We start from the raw sequence: 15,210 nt of genomic DNA, 5'->3' as shown, positions 1-15,210 counted from the left end.
GTATGCAGGGACAGGTGGGAGCCCCCAGCCTCTGTCCCCTTTTTCTCCAGTCTCCCACCTGCGTTCCCATGGGCCACACCCACCGCAAGCCCCCCAGGGTGGGAGCCCATTGATGCAGGCCCTAAGGTCAGCCCGGGACACGGAGCAAGGCGGGAAAGACAGAGGGAAAGCCCAGATGCCCAGCTCCCCGCCTGAACACCCCCGCCCCCCCAGGAAGGCTCGGGTGCACACGTTCAGGGCTCCTCGACAGCAGGGCCAGGAGAGGTGGCGCCGTGGGAGGTGCCCTTCTGGGGGCCCTGACTATGCATCCCAGCAGCGTGGCCCAGGCAGGCCATGACCTCCCTTAGCCTGACTTGGAAACCTCACCGTGTCATACCCTGCCAGGGGCTTGCTGTGGCCCCCAGGGTGTGGCCCAGCCCGCCCTCCAGCTCCATTTTGCATCTTTCTCTCTGGGGTTCTGCTGGGCTTGGCCTTCTCTCTTTCAGTTCCTTCGGACTCACCCACTCTTCCCCCACAGACCTTTTTTGCACCAGCAGCTGGCCCGGAGGCTCATCTTTTCTGCCCCGTGACCCATCTGTCGTGCAGACCTCAGGCCATTACCACTTCCTGGGGACACTTGCCAGCTGCAGCCCATGCCCACTTCCCTGTGGCACTGCAGGTGGCCGTTATCAGTCAGGGTTCTTGAGGGAAACAGACCCTACAGAATAGGCGTACACATATTCAGGAATTGGCTTAAGTGTTGTGGGACTGGCAACTTCAAAATCCATAGGGCTGGATGGCAGGCTGTAGACTCAGGCAGGATTAGATTTCTCTGTTACGGTGCTGAGATAAAATTCCCTCTCCTGGAAGCCTCTGTTTCCCTCGCACCTAGGGCCTTCAACTGATTAGATGAGGCCCACCCACATTTTGGAGGATAATCTCCTTTACTTCATGGCAACCACATCTATAAAAATGCCTTCACGGCCACACCTAGACTAGCGTTTGACCAAGCATCCGGGTGCCATGGCCGAGCTGAGTCGACTCATGGATGTGATCCATCTCAGCCTTTCTTAATTCTTCGTGTGATTCCTGAATCATCTCAGCCTCTGCCCCCACTCTGTTAGGTTAAGTTTCCTGAGGGCAAGGGTGAAGGTCATCTACTTTCTCTAACTGTTGTTTTGTGCAGCGCTTGACAGAGCGGCTGCTGCACAGCAGATGCCCCGTAATTGTTGTGTAAGAGAATCAAAGGGAGAGAGAATCCGTGGCGGGAGTGGCGGGGTGCAAATCAGAGTGAGGTGTCCATCTGGTGCACGGTAACTGCGCCTGACAAGTGTTCTGCTTCGCACAGGCCTCGCCTTCATTCTGAACCCTGCCCCTACCCCCCAATGCATACACATGCTTCCTAGTTTCTCAGATGTACGCTGAGGCCGGGGCGAGGTGAAATTTCCCCAATATTAATGTCGATAACAGCTCTCATTTCCTGAAGGTCAGGATCGTTCTGGGCACTTTCTATATCCACAAACCCTCAGCACTGATTCTCATGCATATTATATATATTCAGTATTCTAGGTGACATTTTTATAACGTGGAGGCTACATGTTATAGTCTGTTTGGAAAGTGACCGTCCGTGCTAACCACGTATGCATTAATTTTTTCTCTCTCTCTCTCTTTTTTTTTTAAGTTTTTATTTATTTATTAACAAGAGACACACACAGAGAGGCAGAGACACAGGCAGAGGGAGAAACAGGCTTCTTGCAGGGAGCCCCATGTAGGACTCAATCCCAGGACCCTGGGGTCACGCCCTGAACCAAAGGCAGATGCTCAGCTGCTGAGCCACCCAGGCGTCCCAAATTTTTTCCTCGTAACTGAGTCTAGGGTGAGCACAGGCTGGCATTGTCGTCTCATTGTAGAGGAGGCCCAGAGATGCGGACTGACCTAAAGTCCTGAGGTGGCTCCGTGTCACTGCCAATCGCGGAGTTGCCGCCCCCGCGTGGGGGCTGTGTCCTTCGTCCCCTGTCCCCTGGGAGGCTCAGGAAGGAGCGAGGCCCCAGGGTCAGCATACCTGCTGGCTGGGTTAATCAGAAACCCAATATTTACTCTGGGAGGAGAGAAGCTGCTGCTCCCCACTCTGCAGTGTCAGGGGAGCCTGTCACCCCTATTTACCCTACGGCCTGGGGACCTCCTCTCAGGCCTCACCTCACCATGGCTGGGTTTCTCTTGGGTGATGTTTTGGTCTGGGAACAGGGTCCAATTGCAGCATGGCTGGCCTGTCTCCCCACCCCCACTCCTGGGGAGCAGTGAGGCACTGAGGGCGTCCAGGTCTGGGCTGGGCCATGGGGATACGGCTGCCAGCTTTGTGGCTGACTCAGAGTGGGTGGAGCTGAGCTGGAGGGAGCCCACCGGGGACCGAGCCAGACAAGCAGGGAGGGCCTGAGCTGGGGCCCCTGCTGATCCCATCAGTACTGGCCAGTGGGGCTCCTCACCTCTCCTGCAGTTCAGATGCCAGGCTCAGGGCAGGGCGGGCCCCTGGACACCACTCTCTGGCCTCTGTCTCACCTGCAACCCCTCTTCATAACCTGCCAGCAGAGGGTCTCGGGCAGGGAACTCGATGGGGCCTCTGTTCCTGCCTCTGAAAGATGGAGGTGATCCCCGGTACCTGTCGTGGGGCTCCGGCAACTGGATCGACTGCTTAGAATAGGGCCTGCCAGAGAGAACACCCTACTACTTACTGTTAATGGAGTAACTACAGCCCTACAGCCACCTCAGGGGCAAGGGTGGTTTCGACCCCATATTTATACAGACCAGGGACTCGAGGCTCAGGCGGCCCACGTACCATCCCCGGGATCACACTGCCAGGGGCTCCCGGCCCTCGGATTGTTCTGCAGGGCCTCACCCCTGGCTGCAGCAGCTGGACCAGCTCCCAGACCTCTCCACCTCGGCCTCTGCTGGCTCTTGCTCTGTGTAGGCTCAGACGCCTCCTGAGCTCCTTCCATGGGAAGCGAGCGTGCAAATAGCCACGCCAGGGGCAGCTGCGTGAACAGAGCCAGGCACGTCTTGGAATCTGAGGCCTGGGCCTCCTCTCAACGCTGGCGCCCCATCTCTTGTCAGTGAACAAGTCATTTCCCCTCTCTGAGCTCAACCTCTACATCTGCCAGAAGAAATGGGGCTGAGGGGCCCCTGGGTGGCTCAGGGATTGAGTGTCCACCTTTGGCTCAGGTTGTGATTCTGGGGTCCTGGGTCCCACATCAGGCTCCCAGCATGGAGCCTGCTTCTCCCTCTGCCTATGTCTCTGCTTCTCTCTCTGGGTCTCTCATGAATAAATAAATAAATTCTAAAAAAAAAAAAAAAAAAAAGAAAGAAAGAAAGAAAAAGAAATAGGGCTGAAAGGTAAGGGTGAAGGTGTTGGGCTCCATGTGAGAAAACAGAACCCACTGCAGTAATAATGCTTAGGGAGCACTTGGGATGTGCCAAGTTCTGCTCCACACACTTGACTTCCATGGCCTCATGTTTTTCTTGCTCCAACCCAGGGAGGTAGGTCCCCTTCTTATCCACATGCTGTGGACAAAGAAACTGAGGCAGAAACTTTAAGCAGCAGGATTGGATTCAGGGCATCTGGTGCTTGCAAAGTTGTTGGAAAGGTGGCAGGAGGGGAGTCCTTATCCTACTGCTGGAGGCCGAGGTCCAGAGGCCAGGAAATTACAGGAAGCCAAGTGCAAAAGCCAGCCCAAAGGTGAGGGAGGCGGGTGGTTCTGGGTCTGATGCTCTGACCATGCCACCGCCTCCACCGCCGTGGGAAGGACAGCCCTGCCTCCCTTTTGGCTGTCCATCGATTATTGGCTCCAGAGCCCTAAGGGCAGGGGAAGCTGGGACATGTGGATTCCAGACTTTTAGACCCTAACGTAGAGGAGAAGTCACAGAGGAGGGAGGGAAGAGTCCTCGCTCCAGTAGACTATCCAGCCCAGGAGGCCTTGGAAGCAGCAAGAAACAGGAGGATGCCCTACTGCGCTCATGTGCAGGCAAGGTTGATACTCTGAGCACTAACCTTTGCACAGAGAATTTGGGCCACTTGACCTGCAGGCTCTCAGAGGTCATGGCCAGTAGTACCAGAAGCAGTCCAGTCCCTCAAGGGATGGAAGCAGGTAATGGAGCAAGTTGGGATCATCATTTTCATAACACCCCTCGGTGGTTCTTTCATGTCTGATTTCATGTGTTCTTTTTTTTTTAAGATTTTATTTATGTATTTGAGAGAAAGCAGAGCTAGAGGGAGAGCACAGGTGGTAGGGGGTGGGGGGACAGAGGCAGAGGGAGAAGCAGACTCCCCGCTGAGCAGGGAGCCCGATGTGGGACTCCATCCAAGGACTGTGGGATGGTGACCCAAGTTGAAGGCAGACCCTCAACCGACGGAGCCACCTAGATGCCCCTCATTTGTTCTTTTAAATAATTACTAGGAAGGCAAGTCAGGGGTTCTGCTGGATTTTTTTTTTTAATGAGGGCCTGGACCTTGGAGAGGACAGAGAATTGACATTTATAATGGGCCAACTCTGTGCCAAAGATTGGCCGGTCGCTTCTGTGCAGATCTTTTTAACCCACCACAACCCTCCGTGTGGACCCTAGTAGTCCCACTTCTTGGATTCAGGAGCCAGTATCAGAGCAATGAAGCACCTTTCCCATGAGCACAGAGCCAGAAATGGGAGGAATTGGGACTTGAACCCGGGTCTTCTGACAACTGTTGACCGTGACCCACTAGCAGGTGCCTCATAGAAGCAGATTAGGTGGGTTCCAGGTGTCCGGTGAACAGGCCAGGGCTGGAGAGCAGTTCAGGGAAGAATGGATCTTCTTTGCTAGAAAGCCTGGAGCCCTTGACCAGTCCGTTCTGATTCCGTGCCACCCTGGGCCACCATGTGAAGCAGCCAGGACATCGTGGGACCCGGTTTTCAATGATCGGAAGGAAGGCTCATGGATGTTAAATCCCCGTAACTACTCATCATGTTCTCGGGGTACGTTGAGCTGGGAAGTCGTCCTCGCTGTGTGTCCTGAAGCTGGTGTGTGTGTTGAGGCAAAGTGAAAGCAGATGGAGCCGGGGGCGGGGAGCTGGTGGCAGACCAAGGGCTGCAGCTGCGGCCCTCTGCCTGTTGATTTGCTGCCTTCCCTCCCACCATCTGCTCGCTTGGCTTGGTGTGAAGAGATTTGATTTGCATGGCACCTCTGGGGCGTCTCTGGGCCCCGCCCTCTTCTCCAGATTTTTCCAAGCTCCTAACACACCCAGGACTCTGTGCCAGGCACCAGGCATCTAGAGAGGCAGAGGAAATGCACTGTGGCCTCCACTTCCAGCAGTGGCAGAGGCTTGTGGACCATTTCTCCTAGCAAGGACTATTAAAGCTGAATGAGCTAGAAATCCAGCTCTTTGGAGGCATTAAGAGAACAGCCAAGGCAGCTAGCACTTGAGAGGTGAAGATCCCTGGGAGGAGGGAGATGGATGGGCTGACCCCGGTACTCCTGCTGCCTTCCTGCTTGAAGGATGTGCTGACTCGTAGGAGGCTCCAGAAGCAAGCAGAGAACAGCAGCTTGGTGTGGGGCCATCTCACATGGCTGGGAATAAAGTAAATTAAATAAAAATTAAAAATAGAACTCAGGGGGCAGCTAGGTGGCTCAGGTGGTTAAGCATCTGCCTTCAGCTCATGTCATGATCTCAGGGTCCTGGGATTGAGCCCTGTGTCCAGCTCTCTGCTCAGCGAAGAGTCTGCTTCTCCCTTTCCTTCTCCTCCTCTCCATGCTTGTGCTCTCTCTCTCTCTCTCAAATAAATAGGTAAAATCTTTAAAAAAAAATAGAACTCAGGATCTCCAGGTCAGCCCAAATCTAAGCAACCAAGAACCTAGAGCAAAGGGAACCACAGAGAAAACAGGGATGATTCTGCACCCCTTCTTCCTTCTGAAGCATTCGCCAGTATTCCAGGTGCTTGGGAGCAGAGCCTGAGAAACCGAGCTGCGAATAGCAGCTGAGAGATGAAGAGGCCAGACCCAGCTTTTGATAACCTCACGGTGCAGGGGAGGCAGGAATCGGGAGCTGAGAGCATGCAAGGAGGAGGCGCCTTGGTGGGCATCCCAGCTACCCTTTGAGAAGGGCTGTAAGTGGGGGCAAGCCAGAAAGAACCAGTCACTGTGAACACTGAAGCGTGGCCCCAGTCAATCCCGGTCACCACCTGGATCAAAGTAATGTGCCTGTGCCCTACCTGCCCACCAGGAGGCACGCGTTCCCCTCTGAGTAAGGACGGCTCGCTCCAGAGCCTCTGTGCTTTTGGCACACACAGTATGCACCATTACCAGGCGTGCCAGGAGACAGAACCAAGTGATCCAAGAGAGATAAAGAGAGAAAATAGACAATAGAAATAGACCCACAGGTTATCCAAACGTCACAAGGTGCAGACATCGTCTTTAACTGTGATGAATACTTGCAGGAAGATGGACAAGATGGGGAATGTCAGCTGCAATGACCTAGCGCTTATAAAAATTTTGCTCATATGGAAATTCTAGAACTGAAAAATACAATAATTCAAATGAATGTAATACCTTAATTCACACAGCGAAGGAGGATGTGAACAGGGCAGTATCCACCTCAAGAAATTGTTAAGATGACAGATTTCAAGCCCAAAGGAATGACAGGAAAATGACAAGATAATGAAGATGAGAGCAGATATTAATGAAATAGCATGTTGGGTGTCGGCACCTAGAAAGATCCGGAGAGACAGCCTGGGTGGCTCAGTCGGTTGGGTGTCTGTCTTTGACTCAGGTCATGGTCCCGGGATCACACATTGGGCTCCCTGCTCAGTGGGGAGTCTGCTTCTCCCTCTCCCTGTGCCCCTCCCTCTGTTGCTGTGCTCTCTCTCTCTTGCTCTCTGTCTCAAATAAATAAAATCCTTAAAAAAAAAAAAAAAGATCTGGAAGAGGGAATCAGAAGCCTGGGTCAGAGTGCTGGCTCTGTCACCATCTTGCTGTGTGACCTTAGAGAAGTCACTTGCCTTCTCTGAGCCGCAGTTTCCTACGTCAGAGAAATAAGCATAATTATCCATTTTGCCCCGTCGGTGTGAGGATCACACGGAGGACGGTTGCAGCCCCTCTTCATTAGACGTGCTGATGTTACCAGCAACCCTCGTGCAGAGGCCGAGGAGGGCATCCCAGCCTGGGGAGAAGCGTGCACTTGGACAGGCATGAACTACACTTTCAGAAACCCGTACTGTTCACCCACCTGGTGTTCCAAGCATTTCAAACGCCTCATCTGTCAGTGGCTGGTCATTAGCAGCGTCTCCCCATTGCCAGGTGGGTTTATCTTTGTTAGGGACCCACTTTTAGAGAAATCTTGACGTTCTGGGTCCTTGAAAGGGCACGAACGTGCTTCGACACCGTGTGGGTCACCCCGCTAGTGTGTCACTGGCATTCTCTGGTGCCTCCTCCAGGAGAGGCGTACCTTGGAGATAGCGTGGGCCGGGTCCCAGACCGCCGCGGTGAAGGTGGCGGTGGTAACGCAGTGAGTCAAATGAATTTCCTGGTTTCCCAGTGCTGAGTTGCATGTATACCATAGGAGTCTATTCAATGTGCAATAGCATTTTATATCTTTAAGAATCATGATGGAGGGATGCCTGGGTGGCTCAGCGGTTGAGCATCTGCCTTCGGCTCAGGGCATGACCCCGGGGTCCCGGGATCGAGTCCCACATCGGGCTTCCTGCAAGGAGCCTGCTCCTCCCTCTGCCTGTGTCTCTGCCTCTCTCTCTGTGTCTCTCATGAATAAATGAATGAAATCTTAAAAAAAAAAAAAAAAGAATCAAGATAGATACCTTAATTTGAAAATACCTCTTTGCGGAAGAGTGCTAACCATCATCTGAGCTTTCAGCCCATCATAATCACCGGTCGCAGATCATCTTAGCAAACTACTTAGCAAATGTAGTAATGAAAAAGTCAAAAGTATCAGGAGAATTACCAAAGTGTCGCACGGAGATGCGAAGTGAGCAAGTGCCGTTGGCAGGCTGGCACCCATAGACTTGCACGATGCAGGCTGGCCGTGGAACCTTCCATCTGTAACAAGTGCAGTGTCCGCAGAGCATGAGAAACAGGGAATGGCTTGTCCCCAGTGTGTGGCTGCAGAGGACAGCCACTCTGCAGGTGGGACGGGGAGCTGCGTCCTCCCCACACCCTGTTTTTTTTTTTTTTTTTTCCAGGAGGGGGTTGGCCGGCCTCCCTCACTGCACACTTGGCATCTTGGCTTTAGGTCCCATGTCCGGGAGCCGGGCTGGCACTCCCCCATGTGTCGCAGGCTGCTTCGCTTACTGGAGCACAGCAAAGTCACGCATTCCTTGTTTCTTCCCTGGGGCCAGGGAAGGGGGTGGAAGGGTGTTCTCGCTTTTCCACTGCAGCTTATGCCAGGGCTTCGGAAAGCACTAATTGATACCAGCACGGAAGCCTCTGCCGGGAGGTGGGATCCAAACACGTGCTCTGGCCTCCGAGACGTGCCTGCCGGGATGCGCTGCATGGACGGGAGGAGGGTGTCGGGGTTCCCCTGCTTCTGCAGCCCAGCCTTGCCCTCTCAGCCCACCCCAGCATCAGCGTAGACCACGAGGACCTCCCTCATGGAGCCAGGCCGTCGCCGGGCACCTGACCTCTCATTCAGGATTTTATTTGGTCCGCGTGGTTCAACAGCTCTATTTAAGCGACCTTGGCTCTGCCCTTGGCACCGGGTACAGAGTCAGTGAGCGTCCTGGGCCGTGCTCGTCACCAAGACAAATGCAGTGAGAACGTGTCGCTCCTCTGCTCAGACCCTACAGCGGGTCCCCATGTCATTCAGAGCAAACTTAGTCTTGCCAATGGCTTCCACTCCACCCCACACATGCCTGCTTCTCTCCTTCACGTCGATCCAGGGGTACCAGCCTCCTTTCTCCCAAAGCCACCAGGGCGTTGCAGGTGCCTAGGAAGCTCCCACCTTAGACTCTTTCACAATGTGTCCCAACCCCCTGTCCCAGAGCCTGGCACATCACCGGGCCCTAGGAAATAACGTAGTGAGTGAATCAGATGATCCGACAGACTTTGCCTGGTTGATGGCCCAGAAAAGTGGACAAAACCTGTGTTATCACCCCCATTTTCCAGGTGAAGAAATGGTTCAAAGAGAGCAGGTGACTTGTTCACAGTCACACAGAGATGGGTGGGACAGCCTGAGAATCAGAGTCTTCTGACTCTTGGGCTTTGCTTTTCTGCTCGGATTGCTCCTCTGACCTGTTGGTCCTTGCCTTTCCTCATTCCTTCATGCCACCCATGCGCCAGGGGACAGGGGCCCAAACATAACTGAGATGGAGTTCCTATCCTCACGGAGCTCCCAGCCCAGGGAGGAGATAGATAAGTGTAAACAGTGCAGGTGGAGCAGAACCACGATACTGTGGAAGCCAGGAAGGGACCCTACTCCTGCCAGGAGTGGGCAGGCCTTCCTCCAGACGTGAGCACCCGCTGATCCCTGAAGAATGAGCAAGAGTCAAGCAGGGTGGGATGGGCTTTCTGCACAGTGGGGTCAGCCTGGGGTCAGTCACATTGCTTTAAGTTATGAGTAATCTGCTTTACACAATAAAAGAGATGTATTACTATCTCATGTTATTGAAAAGTTGAGGTGTCGCGTGGGCTGCAGGTATGGCTAGATCAGGGATTCAGCACCACTTGTCTCAGCTCTGTTCAGCTGTACCCTCTTCCACATGAGCTGCTGAAATGGCCTGACTTTTGTATACCAGACCAAACAGCCTGAGCGAATAAAGTCTCTGCCCTCCCTGCAAGTCAGGGGTTTCAGAAGTGTGATTGGATGAATTAGCGCACATACCCATCCCAGGTCCGAGAGGGCGGGGAATCTCTGCCAGCCACGTTAAATCAGAGCCCGCCCTTGAGGATCAGCAGGTTGATCTCACTCCGGAGCCAGAGCTGCTTCTTCCTGGAGGAGCAGGGGGTGGCTGGAAGGGACAACTCTGAACACGTTAGGTTATAAACACGAGTCAGGTTGTCTTGAACAGTGAAATGGAGCAGTAGGCGAATCAAGATGCCCTTGCCAACTGAGCTGAAGAGTTGAGAGTTGAGGAAGCTGGGAGAGGCTGTAGCATGTTGCTACATATTGGATGTCTCCAGGAGGGCACGATGGATTTAACCTGATTTTTAAGCATCCCCTCCCCACGCCCCCCCCCCACTTTCCTACCAGAAGGCAATCAATAACCCTTCAACTGTCACTTTCCTAGAAAAAAAAAATGGATCCTGCTCGTGGACATCTACATATCGAGGATGAGAACAAATTGACAGGGCGGTGATTAGGTCGGGGACGAGGGACACATTCTGAGCAAAGACCAGAGTCGTCATGCTCATGTGAAGAGATGTGACCACCACAAAGCCAGTGCAGTCTAGGGGGTGGGGGGCTTGTGTGGCGGGCATCTGAAGAGTCCCTGTTTGCTTTCTTTGATGAAAATATACCCTCCCACCCCCACTTCTGTATCTTCTTCCTACTGTAGACCCGTGACAGACAGGGTGTCGCTTCCAGAGCAGAGCCCCTCCAGGCACGGGGAATCAGAGGCCCGTGAATTGGGATTCAGGTCCTGCTTCCCCCTTTCCCCATGACCTTGGGCAAGTCATTTCACCTCCTTGAATCTCAGTTTATTCTGAGCACAAAATGGGGAACCCCAATCAGGCTGGCAGTATGCAAGGAGGACGGCTGCAGGAAGTTGCTGTACATGAATGGTTTTTACCATCGCATCTGGTTTTTAGTGGATCACCCAAGAATATTTATCCATGCATTGATAGAGGAAAAGCTTAGCAATTGCCCAATAGATCCCAGAAGCTCGGCATGTAGCATCTTATCTTATCTTTATAACCATTTGTAAGTGGAGGTGTTGTTTTCCCATTTTACAGAGGAAGATTGACCTGACTTCCCAAGACCATACATCTGGTAAACTAGAACCTGCACCTGCGCCATCTCAAGCCTATTCCGGAGGCCCGAGGCTAATTGGCAGAGTTTGAGGGCTGAGGTGGGCAGAAGCGTACAGTCCTTGATGGAATTCAAACCCCAAAAGGGAGTGACGGAGAAAGAAAGTAGCATGCCCTTGGCCTGTGCTGAGCCATCGCTGTGTGCATTGCACCCTACGTGCACGCTTGACTCATTCCACAGACTTCGTTTGAATGCTTAAATGTACCTGGTTCTGGTTGGGGGAAAGATGGTGGGGCGACTCCTGTGTCCCTTAGCAACCTTGCAGAATGGGCGTAGACATCCCAGTATAGACACGCACACACCAAGGCCCAAGAGGGTAAAGAGATGGTCCATTGCCACCCACCACATTGGCCTGACCCCAGAACAAGCTGACAGAGCTCATCCTGGAGGAGGTGGTGAGAGGGAAATGGTGTTTTAGAGCAAACTAATAGAATTTCATCCTGTTTTCTTCCTCCTTTTCTGTACAGATGACAGACAACCCTCAGTGCCTTCATCGGGCGGGCTGCTTACCTGCACATCCCTGGTGACAGCATGGGAAAGACCGCTTCTAATTAAGCGTCATCACACATCACCCTTTTCCGGAGGAAGAGAGGCAAAGACAGCTCCCCTCTATCCTGCACTGTGAACCTTCCTCCGAGGTCCTCCCCTCACCCCCGAGAGTCCTTGCCCTGTCACCAAGATTAATTACCCCTCAACCCCTTTGGATGGCAAAGGCAGTCATTTTATTAAGTTTGATTAAAGCTTCAAGAGACATTGCCGGATGTTTCAGGACTGCTGACAAAGCAGCCTGCTAGTTTCCTGAAAAGACCAATTATATGCAAGAAGCGTCAGCCCCACTCCCCGAGGGGTCCACTTAGCCTCCGACCACCACAGGGTGATGTCCAGCGCACCGGTGTGGCCATCACCTGGCGGGAGTGAGGTCGGCCATAGCAGGTCTGGAGGCCCCCCTGCGAGTCCCTGCCTCACCCTGTGACTGAGCCTCTCGTCTCTGGGAATTTTGTTCCAAATTCCCCGTCTACCAGGTGTGATTTCCTCCAGCCCCACCAGCCCTGGGAGGCGCCCATCCAGAGAGCAGAGATGGTGACCATGAGAAAGAGGACTCTCAAAGTGCTCACCCTCCTCGTCCTCTTCATCTTCCTCACCTCCTTCTTCCTGAATTACTCCCACACCATGGTGACCACCACCTGGTTTCCCAAGCAGATGGTTGTCGAGCTCTCAGAGAACTTTAAGAAGTTCATGAAATACACTCACAGGCCTTGCACCTGTGCCCGCTGCATCGGGCAGCAGAGGGTCTCGGCCTGGTTCGATGAGAGGTTCAACCGGTCCATGCAGCCGCTGCTGACCGCCCAGAACGCCCTCTTGGAGGAGGACACCTACAGCTGGTGGCTGGTGAGAGCCGGGGCTGGGTGTGGGGCTGGGGCCCAGCGGGGCGGGCGTGCCGAGTGCGGGGAGGGGTGCACCTGGGGCCCTGCCGGGCGCTTAGCCAGATTTGGGATATTGGCGTGCATTCATTCGTTCAACAATGATTTATCGAGGATCTGCTACATGTAAATCAGTGCAGAGCGCTCCGTATTCATTTGTGGGGTCTGCTGGAGCCGACTGCCGCAAACTGGGTGCCTTGAAACAACAGACGCATCTGCCTGCCTCCATCTCCACCTGACCCTCTCTTCTGGGTCTCTCTGCATCTCTGGTCTCTCTCTGCCTTTCTGTGCAAGGCCACCGGTTACTCCGTTCAGGGCGCCCTAAATTCCAGGTGATCTCATCTCGAGATCCTTTTATTTTTTTTAAAGATTTTATTTATTTATCCATGAGAGACACAGAAGGAGAGAGAGGCAGAGACACAGGCAGAGGGAGAAGCAGGCTCCCTGCGGGGGATCCCAGGACCCCAAGATCACTCCTTGAGCCAAAGGCCGACAGATGCTCAACCACTGAGTCACCGAGGTGCCCCCATCTTCAGATCCTTAACTCAACAATCTCTGTAAAGTGCCTTTCCCACAAGGTCCCATTCACAGGTTCCGGGAGTTGGGGCTTGGACCTACCTTTGTGGAGGCTACTGGCTCCACTCGCTGCAGATGTTGAGATGCAAAAAAGAAACAAGGTCCTTACCCTCATGGAACTGGCTGAGAGAGAGAGTTAAGAAACCAAGAAGACAGGCTCAGGTGGAAATGCCTTGGGGAAGGTCAGATGAGGTTTGTGATAGAGAGAAGCTGGGGTTGGGGACCTCTGAACATGGGGCCATCAGGGAAGGTCTCTGAGGAGACAAGACTTGAACTAAAACCCAGAGGTAGAGGAGGCATCGGCCGTGGGAGGATCCGGAGAATGTGCTATAGGTCATGGTGGCATCCAGCCTAGGAGGCCCGGGGTGGCCCCTGCTGGGGTGTATTGGAGGAGCAGGGGACCTGGCAGTGGGCAGCACCCACGGTGGGGCATTGGGTCTGTTCTGTGTGCGACAGCAAGCCACTGTGAGTCTGAAGGGAGTCCTGTGATCTGATCTAGTGGTTTGAGAGGTTATTCTGGTTGCTGAACCCCAAAAGGGAGCGGAGGGGAGTAGGACATAATTTATGCCTCTCAGATTTATTGAGCACCTACTATATGCCAAACACCAATAGACTGAGACCGAAAAGGCAATCTTCCTTCCCTTTCTTAGGGGTTGCAGGGGGCGGTGAGAGGGGAGGAGACAGACAGCCACACGCCAGGGTGATAGGTGCTGCTCGGGAAGCGGCACAGCAGGTGCAGAGGCCCAGGACCCAACCCTGGGGCTGGGGCCGGGGCTCTCGGAGAGGGCTTCCCGGGGGAGATAGTGGCGCAGCTCATCATAAGGGACTCAGAGAGGTGGTCCAGGTGGGGAGCAGACGGGGGCTCTCCAGGTGGAGGGGCCAGTTTGTGTATCGGCCTGGAGGCGTGAGAAAGGCCTGCGTGGTTGCTGGAGAGGTAGGGCGTCCCGGCTAACCTCCGAATGGGAGCGAGGAGCGGGGTGCGAGCCATGAGGCCGTTGTCGTGGCTCATGAAGTTCTTCATATATCATGTTAAGAAGTACAGAGAGTTGCCCGTAGGCTGAGAAAACCAGGGAGGCCTTCCTGCAAGAGGCCGGCTTTCCCAGTCCACGATTCTCTAAGCATCTCTTGCGCTCTGGGAGCTTACGGTCTCTTGGAACAGCTGAGAAGAGTCTACAGTGACTCAGGAGAAGTGAATCGGAATGCCCGGGCTGAGTCTTGGTTCACTAGGGCCGTGCTGAGCACCTCAGCGTGCGATTCCTGGGGTGACGGGCCACAACAGGCCAGGCCTTCACCCCCTGGAAGATTCCAGTGTCTGCTGAAGTGGCCCATGCTTGACCAGGATTAGGGCAGGGTTTCAACCTCGTGCTCTTGACCCTCGGAGTCATCTTCTGTGTCTGGGACCGTCCTGCACGTTGTAGGATGTGTATTAGCAGCATCCCTGGTCTCTACCTCTCAAATGCCGGCACCCTCTCCTCACCCCCCAGCTGTGAGAACCAGAATGTCTCCAGATAATGCCAGGTGACCCTGGCAGGGGGACGAGGGGTCGCGGAATTGCCTCCATAACCACTGGGATAGAGGAGCGAAAACTCGGTTAAGAAAAGTGATTTGCTCTTAGCAGCACACCCAATCTCGCCCTCAGTACCTAGAAGTGATGATGAGAAACTTCTAGAATGGGTAGCAGGACAGTACTCACCGGCTTCCTTCCCAAAGGTCTTCGGGGAGGGCAGTTCCTAAACCTCTCAGGCTGGCTTGGCCCAGGATGGATAAAAAGGTCTAAGAAAAAAAAAAAATTCCGTTTCTTGCTATACCTGCGTCTTCACAGGACACGCTCTGTGCCTTCTAGGCTCAGGAATTAGGACTTGGCATCACCGTGCATCACGGTGCCTGGGTTTTGCTCCTGACTTTCTAGGTCTTGCTTTTGAGGAACCTCTTCATCTGGCTGAGTCTCAGATTGAGGCCATCACAGCTGCCCGCCAGCCACCCGCTTCTCTGCACCCCTGCAAGCATTAGTTTTTGTTTGTTTGTTTGTTTGTTTGCAAGCGTTAGTTTTTAACACTTGTATTTATATTTGCCGGCTGAATGGGCAAGTCTGAATGAATTTCTTTCCCCCGCGCCCCGCCCCCCAAACAGCGCTTATCCAAGGCTGAACGTTCTTCTTTTCTTTTTTTTTTTAAAGATTTTATTTATTTATTCATGGGAGACACACACACACACACACACACACACAGAGGCAGAGACACA

General features: G+C 53.6%; 1 protein-coding gene across 11 annotated transcripts in view; it reads left to right on the top strand.

Annotated features, from left to right (window-relative positions):
- ST3GAL1 (ST3 beta-galactoside alpha-2,3-sialyltransferase 1) overlaps positions 1–15,210 on the top strand; it is a 97,195-nt gene that overhangs the window by 66,619 nt on the left and 15,366 nt on the right. For 8 of the 11 annotated variants that reach the window (XM_077847325.1, XM_077847334.1, XM_077847324.1 and 5 more), the window contains 2 exons: positions 10,897–11,012; positions 11,440–12,361. In XM_077847325.1, the coding sequence (XP_077703451.1) occupies positions 12,050–12,361 (312 nt within the window). In that variant the 5' untranslated portion in view covers positions 10,897–11,012; positions 11,440–12,049. Of the gene's footprint in view, positions 1–4,824; positions 4,977–7,117; positions 7,294–10,896; positions 11,013–11,439; positions 12,362–15,210 lie in introns of those variants that run through there. The other 3 variants (XM_077847331.1, XM_077847329.1, XM_077847330.1) reach the window with 3 other exon arrangements.

The sequence above is a fragment of the Canis aureus genome, chromosome 14 (genome assembly GCF_053574225.1).
Source record: "Canis aureus isolate CA01 chromosome 14, VMU_Caureus_v.1.0, whole genome shotgun sequence".
NCBI classification, from domain to species: domain Eukaryota; kingdom Metazoa; phylum Chordata; class Mammalia; order Carnivora; family Canidae; genus Canis; species Canis aureus.
Note: the sequence above shows the minus strand (reverse complement) of the source record. Positions and strands in the feature narration are given on the sequence as shown.